The sequence below is a fragment of the Pithys albifrons genome, chromosome 2 (genome assembly GCF_047495875.1).
Source record: "Pithys albifrons albifrons isolate INPA30051 chromosome 2, PitAlb_v1, whole genome shotgun sequence".
NCBI lineage: Eukaryota > Metazoa > Chordata > Aves > Passeriformes > Thamnophilidae > Pithys > Pithys albifrons.
In genome coordinates this window covers 91,174,964-91,188,132 of record NC_092459.1, presented here as the reverse complement: position 1 = coordinate 91,188,132, position 13,169 = coordinate 91,174,964, and the positions used below count along the sequence as shown (strand labels likewise).

General features: G+C 48.7%; 1 protein-coding gene across 1 annotated transcript; it reads right to left on the bottom strand.

Annotated features, from left to right (window-relative positions):
• Positions 1 to 7,802: 7,802 nt before the first annotated feature.
• On the bottom strand, positions 7,803 to 12,300 carry ZFP36L2 (ZFP36 ring finger protein like 2). The gene is made up of 2 exons (XM_071577497.1): positions 12,033 to 12,300; positions 7,803 to 11,502 (listed from the first exon to the last, which is right to left on the bottom strand). Exons 1-2 carry the CDS (start codon positions 12,081 to 12,083, stop codon positions 10,090 to 10,092), a joined length of 1,464 nt encoding a protein of 487 aa, XP_071433598.1. The 5' UTR covers positions 12,084 to 12,300; the 3' UTR covers positions 7,803 to 10,089.
• Positions 12,301 to 13,169: the final 869 nt, after the last annotated feature.

Here is a 13,169-nt window from a genome sequence, read left to right as displayed (position 1 = left end):
ACTTTAAAGGTTTGGGCTCTCTCAGGGCTGGGGCCAAGTCCCTGTCAGTACTCCCAGGGAAGTGCTGGCAATGTGCTTGGGACTTCAACACAACTCCAAGCTCTCCCTTGAAAAGAGCTCACTCTTTGAAAGCATTTTTTCTCTCCTTTCACTGAACCAATTATATTTATCAGGTATCATATTTACCAACTAAATTAGGATTTCTCTTACTTTTCTTAGCCCTCTCCAAATACCAGCTGCATACCTCTAATGCTAAGTGAACATAGAGAGCCCTTGACAAGAGAACTTCAGGCTGAAGGAGAAAACTTTATAGAAACAAGCCCACCACTACAACATAGCTCTGGTCATTCTCTGTCTCCCATACCAGAATTCAAACACAAATTCAAGAAGCCAGACTTGCAGCTGACATTATGAAACACTCCTGGTGGGATAAGAGAGCCCCATCAACACAGACACCAGCATTCCCCTGAGTTCCCCACTCATCCCAATTAGTACAATGAATTGTTCCAAAAATCAAAACTTCAATTCCTCAGAATCCACAAATTCCTTAGAAAAGAAGTACTAAGAAATCACGTACTTACATATTTTGTTGAAAGTCGCAGCATGTCAGTGCCTGGGGCTCATAGACACAGAGCAGGTTTCAGGACCAACCTGACCTTCCTTTCACCCGAACCTCACCAAGACAGCTGGGTCTCTGCAAGTAATTTTGAAGCACAAGCATTTCCACCTGGACTTAATCAGGCTCATTAAGAGAACTGAGAACAATTTAACTCAACAAGATTGGGTTCTGCTGGAACACTTTAGTCCCTGGGAAATGTCCAATTCATAAAATGATGCACCATTTGCATCCTAAAAGCTAACTATACTAAGAAGTTGTGGGATAGCGCATGTTTTAATGATATTTTTTCCTTTTATGTTGGATGCAGTATGAGAAGTAGGGAAAGTTGCACACAACATATTTAGAATTTCTTTTACTTTACGCAAACAAAGCAACATGCTGTGGTTTCTCAGAAGGTGCTGTGCTTTCCTTGCGTAATGCTGGCACAATCATGACATATTAAGTTCTGCCTTTTTCTATGTTATTGTAATCCTAACGCGATGATTTTCACCCTCTCTCTTTTTCCTTTTCTACTACTAGTTCTGAAGTACATTTCCTGTAATTTCAAGAAAACTTTTCCAAGGCTTTTAGCATTTGCTTTTCCATCTGGATAACACTATCCACTCAATCTCCATGAATTCCACATCACTTGAACAACTGCTCTTTCCAATCACTTTTTAGAGTTGCAAGGTAAAGCAATCCATGTTACAAAGTGCTTTTGAAAGTGTTCAGGACCAGGCTGGATGGGGCTCTGAGCAACCTGGCCTAGTGGAAGGTGCCCCTGCCCCTGGAACAAGATGATCTTTAAGACCCCTTCTAATCCAAACCATTCTGTGATTCTATGATTCTGAGATGTTTCTGTGTTCTGGAAGGTTTTGGTAACATGCATTTTAAGAAATAAATCTGTAAGTCTAATCTAAACTGACTATCTTTACAGTTATTAATAGTGAAACTATTTTTTAATTGATGTTTTTTCCTACCAGCCTAAGAGCACCTATTCTATATTAAACTACAAGGGACTGCTCCTCAGATCAGAAGTTTAGTATTGTCTACCGTTGTATATACCCTTGTATATACATTACATGTACCCCTGTCTATGGTATTCATGTTACATCTTCGAGAGCTGGTATTTACCAGTGGTTTGAAAGAATCCTCTTCCAAATCTCTCACCATTACTCTTGCAACAAGAGACTGCACTCACCAGTCAGGCTGCATATGTGTAGTTACTTTAATAATAAGGATCTTTTCCACCACACCCTACTAACTCCCCAGCTGCTGAACTTCTGGGACATACTTGTTTCAGTCATAAGAACCCAATCCACAGTTATCCTACTAGTGGATAGGTAATCAGAGAGATACTTTTTGATGAGCTGCTGTCACCTTCTTCTATAGAGCTGGAGATTTTAGGTGAATCATCCCTTTCACTTCTTATAATTGTTCATTTGTGAAAGTCAAAGAGTTGTATTATTGGCAATATTCACTGGCCCCTGTGCTTTGTTCACAGTCATCACTAAGGATCTATTGCAAATGTGACAGCCATTAAATAACAGCCTTGTATTTTGGCTGGAATGTATTTGCAGCTGAAGATATACCCCCTAAGCAGAGATGCTTATTACCCACTTTGCCATGCTCTTGCAGTCAACAGTTTACTATTAATTTTTGTGGTATGAATTCCAAATTGCACCTTGAATTTAAGATGCAGGTTATCATAGGAAATATTTTGTGTAGACAGGAGAGGTCATGACTTGGTGTTCAAGTGGACACTAGCCCAAAGCTGTGTACCACTTCCAGCTCAGATGGCTTTTCCAAGCTTCCCCTGCCTCGACATCATCTCCCCGGTCTCCCTATCTGCACTTCCCCAATGCTAAACAGCCAAACTGAAGTAAAATGCTCAGGTTCAACTCTAGAAAGCTCAGCACAGTTCACTGCACAAAGTCTTGCCTCCCCCATCCCCTGGACATAATTTGATAAATTCTGGGATTTAAAATCCAGATGAAGAAAAAAACCCACAGAGTGTAACTTAGGCTGCGGTTTCACAGGCATTTCAAGTCAATATAAAGTTGCCCTGATGTTGAAAGCAGAGTTCTGAGCCTCACGTAACTCACATACTCCTGCCCTCGATCCTGCTTTTGTTCTACAGCCATAAGGCGATGGGATGAATCCAGATCAGAGCACTAATCTAGTAGAAAACAAATTCCTGTCTTTTTAGTGTTCATTTGGATTGGCAAATCGCGGCATTCCTCATCTAATCTGACCTTTAGAAAAAGTATTTGTTAACTCTGAATTCATCTCTCAAGATTTACAGTGTGCTGTTCAACCCTCTTTAACACAGCAGCAGCACTCTTTATGGAACCTTCCCTATTCATGCTGCTGTGCCACTTCTGTAACAGAGTCAAATGGCCTCCAATCCAAGAAACAATTTGCCCTCATCCAGGTGCAGGCACATGATAGGCACAAACTGACCCAGGGCTCTGCTGCCCAAGGAGATCACTGGGCATTTCCTTTGATGGACCCCCACCCTTCCCACGACAGTGGTGGGCAACAGTGAGGCATCAGACCAGCTCACAGAGCCTCCCAGGGCAGGCAGCTGGAGGCCAGAGTCCTCTTCCCCACGCTTGCTCACCCACGGCAAAAAGCTGCCCAGTGTCATCAGCTGGAGTACAACCTCTACCAAGAAGAAGTCCAATTTCAGATTTGACAGGATTTAGGAGATTCAGAGCTGTACATGTACACCCCAGCCTGTCAGAGCTCTGAGATCATTGCAGGGACCACAGCCACTGCCATCCCCACCCAGCAAAGCCAGAATTTTAAAGCAATGAAAACTTAAGGTGAAAAATGTTCATCCACAGAAGACTCAGAAGATTTGCATATATGTGTGGACACAAGAAAGCCTTAATAATGAAAAAAGCCAGTTGTTTGTGCTTCTCTGCAATGAGGGAATGGTTTTCACAATGCTGTTCAGCTCCCTTTGCATACAGTACAGGGAATCCTTCCCCAGCATTTAGGTGCAGTGGAAGGCTAATCAAGATCTCATAAGTTACCAGGCCTCTTACTGTTATTGAGTTTCCTTCCATTTCTTATCTTGAGTAGCTATTACGATTCCAGGTATTCAAGCAAACGTCATTCAGAAAAGATAAGGTAATAATTCATTGATATAGGACCCTCGTATTTAGATTTCAGCATATCCAGCTCTCTGTTTATGTTATTAACCATGGTAGAAAAAACAGGGTTTAAATTACCCTGTATTTCCTTCTCAGATGATGTACAGAATAGAAATTACTCAGCTGATGTCATCTATCCCTCTTCAGCAACAGAGGAGAGTTGTCAGGGTAATTTTGGCTGCTTTCCTCAGGACTGCAAATTTTGCAGGGATTCACCCCAAAATGCCTCCATTAACACCTCCATTATAGCCCTTTGAAAGGAGAGATGAAATGATCTTTGAGTAAGCTTTGAGACAAAACATTCTTCTTAGAGACAAGGTCCTCTAAATCTTAAAGGAAGAATCTCATTCGTCCATTCTCCTCTCCAATATTATTAATTTTAATAAAGAAACTAAACCTAAAAAACAATGTTCTTCAGTACATACTGCAAAAATTACACACCCTGCAAAACCTGTGCCAGCTGATAACAAGTGTTTCCCTTAACATTCAGAACATCTCAGAAGATGCTGAGCTTTGCCACACAACCATTACTTGATTTCCAGTAAACCAGACAAACTAACTATTCATGGATATAGTCACATTAAATAAACTCTGTCTTGATTCCCTTAAATGTTGGTATCTGTTCAAATGGCGCAAGAAATACTCAAGGTTCATGTGAGTCATTTATAATCACTGATACAGAAAAGCAGTTTTAGAATGGGCACACCAAGGATTTTCCAAGGAGCTGTGGAGGAAACAATGTTTCCTCAAGCAGAACAAAATCCACACAGGAAGGATAAGCCAATCTAGCAGCTTAGTGGGGAGATGCCTTGTCCTCCATCCCATCACTCCTGCCTCCTCTCCAGCATGGGGGCTCTACCTCCTCCTCCTCCTTTGCACCAGCTCTGAAAGTCATCAGACTCCTGACAGATCCACTTCAACTCTACTTCAGCAGAAAACACCACTTTTTCCCCCTGCCTGGTTAATAAAATGCATCAACCCCCAGGCAGGTGTGGAGAGCACCAGAGCTTGCTTAAGGCACTTTTGGTGGCAGTGGACAGAGCACCCAGCCTAGGCCACATACTGCAAGCAGTGCCAGGATGCTGTACCAGATCAGCAATCTGAGCTGGCTCAGGGAGTGGGTCAGAAAGGGCCAGGGAGGAGCAGAGTGGAGAAACTGCTCTCTTCTGGTGGAGGCAAACTGCTACATCACCTTAAGCATGTAATTTTCATCCCAACCCTCCACTTACTTCTTTAGCAGATGAGCACTCACAGGTCCGGCTGTGGCCATTCAGGATATTCCTGTCTCTCTCTGGACAGGTACTGTTGGCAGAAGGAACAACATGACTATACTGGGAATATACATGACACTAGTGGGAAGCCCAGTATCTTCACCTTAAAACTCTGAGGAACTGAATTTAAGCTGGAGGGTGAGAAAATGAAGTTTCAGTTTCCAGAGTTAATGTGCTGCCAAGGTCTGGAGGCTCAGCAGGCAAAACCTGAAATGTCCTCCTTAATGACAGAGTACCACTGCCTGAAGCTCCTTGAAGATTCACACACAAGGTCAGCAAGAGACAGATCACACAATTAAAAACATATAGTACAAGTCCCTTAGCTTTAAGGCTATCCTAGCAAAATGAAAATAAAGCACATTTTGATTATAAACACAACTAAAATCTTGGGCCTTCTTTGAAAATTACCTTGTCAAATGCAGCCTCTTTGAAAAAGACAAAACTGCAAACTTAAGGATGGGATGGGGCAGGTAAATGGAAGGAGGGTGTGAATTTCTTTTTCAAAGAATGGCATTGGATACTCAAATGATCCTTGGAAAAGAGCTCATCCCCTGACTAAGTATTTAACCACTGAGGCACTGGTCTGCTGCGTTCTGCATCCAGTAGAGAGAGGAGCCAGCAGCCTACCAGCTCCTCATGAGTGACACAGACTGTGCTGCATCTCCAGCTTCTACACTTGAACTGGAGGTAAACCTGGGGGCACAGCAAAATCAGCTCCCGCTTCAGCCAGGATGCACTCGGTGAAGGGCAGCACTCCCCTGCTCCGTGGCACACAGCTGGCATTATGTTCAGTGCTGTGTAATCCATCCAGCTGTGGTGTGCTGAATAGGAGGTACAGCATGCTGCTACACCTGACAAACTGAGAAAAGCCAAACAAATAAAAAGCCTCCAGGAAACTGAGTGGATTAGTAACAATCAAAACTACTGATTCAATACATTTGAAAATCCCCTAATGATCACCCCAAACTATGTTAAATCAGTTCCTATTCCAAGACCTATACCGTTACATCTATTTCTACAAATTTAGGTACTTGATACAATTTCTTTCAGAATATAAACTGAAGCAGGCAGGCAAGCCTTAGTCCTAACCAGTAATTAGTAAAATCCCCATTTTTCAGATCCTCAAGAGTAATTTTAAGTGCCCCAACAATTATCACATCTCTAACGGGCAATAGCAGAGACCTTTGAGTTCCTTCTCAAGCCAAAGCTCTGGAAGAAAACCAGTTTATTTTTTATGCAGAATTTATTGATTTATTGCAAAGTATGAGAAAATTTCTGAATGGCCTGACCAACTTTGCACACATTGCTGAATTTTGAAATGAAAGCAAGACAACATTTGCTTAAGTCAACAACATAAGTCACCAGTTTAAAGGTTAACACTTGATTGTGCAGCGCAAGAAACAGACACTATCTTCCCAGTTCAAGGACTCCTGGTTTTCTGAACAGCAGTGCATAACCCTGCAACAGACTGGGTTGCAGCACACTTTGGAGACACAAACAGGACAGGGTGCAGAACAGGCAGCCTCAGAGGATCACTCAACTTGGAGCAGGGCAGAGGGCGGCTTGGGCCTGGCTCTCCCCACACACTGGCATGCCACGAGCCTGCTGGGAGACACTGGTGGGCCATCACCCATCCTGTCCTGGCAGCCTTTCTGAGACACAGAACACTGGCGCTGACACCAGCACGGTTGTGTCTCACGTGAGAGCTGCTGTGAAGCTTCGAGAGCTCTTCTTCCAGCCAGGAGACAGCAACGCCAACCCCAGCACCCTCACAGAGATCCTGTTCAACCGACAGAAAACCACAGGGAACATGAAAGTACTGCACTGATGGAGTACAGTTGTCCTAGATAAGTGAAATACAGAAATAAATAAGGTCCCTTTCTACTGTGGCAAGAAAAAGGCAGGCTTAGAGGAAGACATGGGCAAGGGAGAGAAGCAGAAACTGTACCTAAGGAAGAAACAAAATCTGAAATTAAATGAGACATGCACTCTTAATTAATGCAGTTTTACTGTGACGATTAGCTTTGAAATTCCAAAAGTGAGTTAAGACAACAACTTAGATACTCTCCATTTCTCCAAACCACAGGCAAACGCCTGTTCCTTGCAGCAGGGCATCCGTACCAGGGATGCCCACGGAAGGACCCACCCATTGGAACTCAGTCACCATGGAGGCAGTGACAAAAAGTTTCATCAAAGAGTAGTCTGAGAATCAAAGAGCAATTCTGAGGCAAAATGTCAGACTGATCCATTAAAAAAAGGTGATTGCTGTAGCTGGGCTGTGTTGTCATACTTTGCTTACATTTGTTTTAATTTTAAACTAAGTGTCAGTCCAAGGTTTGTTACACAAACATATGGCACCAGTATTACATTCTACCTTGTATTTATAGAAAGTGCTGTGGCAGTCCAGGCAGTGCAGAGATGCCATAATATTAACAACATTTATTATTAGTATGACAAAAGAACAAAAATAAGCTGGTAGAAATCGTGACTTAAAAGTTTAGGGGACTGACTGAAATAAGATGCCAAACTGTGGAGGTATTCGCTAAAATTCCTCCAGTATTAATACACACAGTCCCCAGGCTGCCAAGTATTTTGTTATATAAATATACTCTCAAAAAGGTAACTTGTTTAAACCCAAGCCCTGAAAACTGATTAACACATTTAATGCTAGCCAGATTAAGAGAGATATGCCCTCAGCTGGATGATGGGAGCATTGAGGCAGAAGTCCGCATTCCTGTGAGTGAAGAGGAACAAAGCTTTTGGGACAAAGGGTAAACTTTAATTATGCCTTTTTATTACCCAAACTGCCATTTCCTCCTTACCCCAAACAAGCCAGGAAGGCTAATGGCACACTCACACAGCCCCCTAAGCGATGTGATTGATAAATGCCATTACTAGATTTTTCCACTCCAGCTGTTATGCTACAGACATTTGATTCTTCATCCTCTTAATAAATAAATTCTAAAAAGGAGGAAAAAGGAACTCGGCAGGATACAGTGCACCGCTGACATTCCCGAACTTTCTCGAAGCGTTTATTAACTTTGGCCACGGACCAGAGATGGCTGCAGGAGTGCACTGGTTAATCTGTAGCTAGACATATCTGTGATTGGGGGGTGGGGGTGGTGTTAAGCAAGAAATACTCGCTGCCTGGCAGCCAGGGCTTCAGCAGTTGGAAGGGTTACTTGGCTTTCCTTTTTTTTTTCCAAAAAATTTTATTGGGAGAACTACAAAACATTTACAGTACAAAGTTTACAGTCTCACACAATTTGTAGTGAACTGACTCCCGAAAAATATATTACAACTCAAGTTGACTTATCCTTTAGTTACATTCAAAACATACTTCTGTTAAAGTAGTCCAAAAGAGTACATAGTGCTCAATCTGTACCTATGTACAAACAAAACTAAGCTACTGCTCATTCATCCACCGTCCAGGAAAGTTCTGGAAAACTCCCAACTTTCTACATTAGGAAAAAAAAATTACAAGTTTTGGAATTCAATTAAACAAGATATGTTCATATATTGTATAAAGTTTCAGATCCAAAGATGGCCTCCATTCTTATAAAATAGAGTGGCAAAATTTTGCTGTAGTTAAAACCCATCCCTACATTCAAATTATCTCAAGCATTAAGAAAAATACTTATTTGGTTGAGAGATATTTAAGGCAAGCATGGACCCTCAAAAAGGCACTGTGAGACATAATACTGGGACCCCAATTATTGCTACATACTTTGAGACTATATCACAGTGTGATTGGTGGAGTTAGGCAACAAGAATACTTTTTGGTTATTTAAAACGAGTCTGAATTAGATTTGCCACTTTGAAGTCTGATTGCTAAGTCAGTCTTTTTCTTCTGCTTTTTTTTCTCTCGTTTGTTTTTCAACTCGGACGGGCTACAACCATTTACATTCTAATAAACCCATAGAAATTCCTCAAACTACTTCCACAGCATCGAGACCGATTTCTATAAAGAAACCATGCAATCTTTCAGATTTACGTAAACAAGGAAAGAAATTAATGAAATAAATATTACATACAATCTCTTAAATTAAGAATTTTACTCATTTACAATAAAATAACCAAGTGAAGTTACAAAAGGCATATATTACTGTGAAAAGAACACACTCCACATTTCGCCGATTAATAATGAAAATCATAATTTAAACATAATAAAAGAATATATATCTATTGCTTTTCATCATACCCGATAAATACAGTATGAACAAATTACCAATGTATACTTTTCACAAGATAATAAATAAGTTAAATAGTTTCATATTGAGTTGTGTGCAGTGACTCATTCATGCAATCAACTCAAACAGCTAAAAAAAAAAAATTTAAAAAAAATCAGCAGTTATTCTCCAACAATTACAAACTAAACTCAGTTGAGTGCTTCCAAATAAAGCAACAACAAAAAATTGTTCTAAGCCAAACATCCACTAAGTGGTGGCAATGGAACCAATATTAAACTTTGGAATGAAGGTTTTAGCATTTGTTATAATAATAATATATAGATATATAAAAAAGGTTGTTATCAAGGCATATTCTTGGCAGGATGTTGGATTTTTTTTTTTCCTAGAAAAAAGCTTATAGGTTTAGTATGTTCTGTGTTTTTATTTGAACTGGATTGAAAGACAAACTAGTTTGTAACTTTTTTTCTGTGTGTCTGCACGTTTGGAGGAGCTGGGCAGACAGGACCGGCGCTCCTCAGATTGTTTGTTGCTTTCTGATGGTGTCTTTTCTAATGCTGTTTTTTTTTTCGAACACAGATGGAATGGCTGCTGCTGGTGCGTATCATAACTTGTCTCCAAAGAACAACAACAAAAAAACCCCGAAACAAAAATCCCCTTCTTCCAAGGTCTCTCTATAAAAATAGGTTTGTTCAGTTCGTGTCATTTGCCCTTTTGCAAAATGCTTTGTTTCTCGTTTTGTTCAGCTCTCGATGTATAGATAGATAGATATATATAAAAAAAATATAGAAGAAGGAGAGGTTTCACTTTCTTCGCTCGGTCACTTACTTGCAGGGCCGCCGCGGGGCGCCCCGGCCGATCCCCAGGACCCCTCAATCGTCGGAGATGGAGAGGCGGCTGAAGATGGGCAGGCGGCGTCCCGAGTCCAGGCTGGGCGACTCGGAGCCGCTGAGGGAGCCGGAGCTGAGGGAGCCGCTCAGGTAGCTCTCTCGGTCGGAAAGCGAGTCCGGCGGGCTGGGCGGCGCGTCGAAGACGGGCGACTCGGAGAGGCGGCGGAGGGGCTGGAAGCTGAAGGGAGGCGAGGCGGGGGGCGGGGGGCAGCCCCCTCCGGGCGGCGGCGGCTGCTGCTGGCAGCGATAGTAGGCGGCGGCGGCGGCGGCCGCGGCGGCGGCAGCAGCGAAGTTCTGCGTGTGGAGGGCGAGGGGGGCGATGAGGCTGCCCAGCTCCTGCCCCGAGAAGGCGAAGGCGTTGTTGGCGCAGGGCGGCGAGAGCAGCTCCTCGCAGTAGGAGGCGGAGGCGGGCGGCGGCGGCGTGCGCGACCCGCCGGGGCTCTCCAGCAGGGCGGCGTCCAGGCGGCCTCCGGGCGGCGGCGGCGGCGGGGCGGCGCCGTGGGGGTGCGGGGGGTGGTGGTGGTGGTGGTGGTGGGCGGAGAAGCCGGAGAAGCTCAGGCTGTGGTGCAGCTTGGGCCGCTCGCCGCCGCCGCCGCCGCGCGGGTGCCCGAAGCCGCCGCCGCCCAGCGGGTGGTCGCGGGGGGCGAAGGCGCGGAGGTCGCCGGTGCTGCCCGCGGGGTGCGGAGCCGCGTGGTGCGGGTGGTGGTGCGGCCCGGCCGCGGCGGCGGGCGCGGGGGTGGCGGTGCCCCCACCGGGCGCCGGGCGGCGCTCGTCGGCGTTGTGGATGAAGTGGCAGCGCGGGCCGTAGGGGCAGAAGCCGATGGTGTGGAAGGTGCGGCAGAGCTCAGTCTTGTACTTGGGGTGGCGTGTGAGGCTCCGCAGCTCGTGGAAGCCGTGGGCGAACTGGCACTTCTCGCCGTACTTGCAGGCACCGCTCTCCTCGAAGGGGCGGCACAGCTCCGTCTTGTACCGCGTCGAGTTGATGGGGGCCCCGCCGCCGCCGGAGCCGCCCCCTTTGCCGGCCGCCTGCTGCTGCTGCTGGAGCTGCTGCATGAGGTGCTGGCTGCGCTCGCCGTTCTCGCTGAAGGAGCGGTCCCGGAACTTGTTCTCCTTGTTGAGCAGGGCCGTGGGGCTGCTGCTACCGCCGCCGCCTCCGCCGGAGCCCGTCTCCTTCAGGCTGCCGAACGAGGAGGAGGAGGAAGAGGAGGAGGAGGTGGAGGAAGAGCTGGAGCCGGTGGGGCTGGGGAACTTGGAGCCGCCGGCCAGCGCCGTCAGGTTGCTGGTCGAGTGTCGCCGCAGGAAGCCCGGCGCGAAGCTTGAGCTGGGAGGGGTCACCGGGGTCCCCACGGCTTTCTTGTCCAGCATGCTGCTGAGGTTGGTCAGGGACTTCTCCGTCTGCCGGGGCGGGGAGAAGGGAGGGAATGGGGGTGAGGGAGACACCGGGAGAGAGAGAGGGTGTTGCGGTGACCGCCTGCCCACCGCCTCGGCTCCCCACGCCGCGCCGCGGGAGTCGGGGCGGGGGTCGCGCCGCCCGCCCTGCCCGCAGAACGCGTCCGCTGCCAGCACCGGCGCGACAGCGCAAGGGAGAAGCCCCGGCCTCGACTCTGCTGCATCTGCAACTTTTTTCCAAAGTTTCTCCCGGCAGCGCAACACGCGGCGGGCCGACCCGGCACCCCCGCGGCTGCAGGATCAGCCCGCCCCGAACGCGGCCGCCGGGAGGCCACGGGGCAGCATTCCGGGGCTCGCAGCCTTGAGGCAGGGGGGCCACTGCCCCCAGCCGGCTGTCACACGGCGACCCGCCCGCACAGCCCGGCCCGGCCTCCCGCCCCACCGCGATGCCCCGGCCCCAGCAGCGCGGAGCGTCGCCCCGCACCCCGCGGCAGCGCCGGCCCGGGACCCGCCGGGATAAACGCGCCTTTCCCTACCTTACACAAGAAGTCAATGTCGTAGAAAGCAGATAAAAGTGTCGTCGACATTTCTAGATCCTGTAATGGTCGGAAATACAGGAAGGACCGAAAGATCCCGCTGTCCTCGGAGGGTTTGGAAAAGCCACGACTAGATAGGAGGGGGCCGTCTGCTTGAGATCCGAAACGGTCCCGACTCCTTCCCGGCGGGACGGCGGGTGCCGGGCCGAGGCGGCGACGGCGGCTGCACAGCAGCGGGTGAACTGCGGGAACTCCGCGGCGCCCCGCGCCGCCCCCATATAAACGCGGCCGCGGCGGCCCGCGGGGGCGGTGCCCCGCTCCGCCCGCCCCGCGCCGCCCGCCGGGCCCGCCCCGCCCCAGCCCGTCGGCCGGGCCGCCCCGCGTTTGGCACAAGGCGCCTGCAGCGGCTGCGGGGCAGGTTCGGGGCAGCGCCTGCCGCGCAGTCAGCCCGTGGTACCCCCGAGCCGGGTGCGCCTGCAGCGTGGGCAACGTGGGAAGGACGGGGCGGGAGAAGCGGGGAGCCGGGCGAGGCAGCGCCCCTCATACGCATCCCTCTCCAAAGACCTGACGCCCCGGCCCTCGCCAGCAATGCGGGAGCTACCCGCGCTCGGCGGCCGCGTCCCCAAGCGCGGGGCTGCGGGGGAGGCCGGGGGCACTTCTTCCAACCCCGCCCGCCGAAAATAAACTTTTGCCACGTAACTGGTTTGAAACAAAGGTCGGGCCCGCGCTGCCCCGATGCGGCCGGCGGGACGGGGCTGGGCACCGGCTGGCCGCCCTGCCGCTTCTCCCCGCTTTTCGAGGAGCTCAAGTTTGGTCCCGGTATTTTTGTTGGCAGTCTGGGAAAGGCTGGCAGGCGGGCGCGCAGGCGAGACGGCGTGAACCTCTTACCGGCCAGGCTAATGAACGACCCCCACCCAACCCCGCCGTGCATCTCCCTCCTCCCCCCGCACCCCGCACCCCTCCCCCCTCCCACGTCTCCCTCCCACCCTCGCCTTCGCTCCTCAGCCCCCGCCGGACCACCCCCGCCGGGCTGTCCCCCGCCGCACGGCGGGCGGAGGCAGCGGCGGTGCCCGTGGCGGGCCTCCCTCCCGGGACGACGCTGCCTCCCGGGACGGCGCTCGCTGCCAGGACTGGGCT

Coding starts and splice junctions, on each gene's coding strand:
- ZFP36L2 (XM_071577497.1), bottom strand. CDS start 12,083: ATGTCGACGACACTTTTATCTGCTTTCTACGACATTGACTTCTTGTGT. Junction 11,503..12,032: donor ACATTGACTTCTTGTGTAAG/GTAGGGAAAGGC, acceptor CCGCCCCGGCAG/ACGGAGAAGTCCCTGACCAA.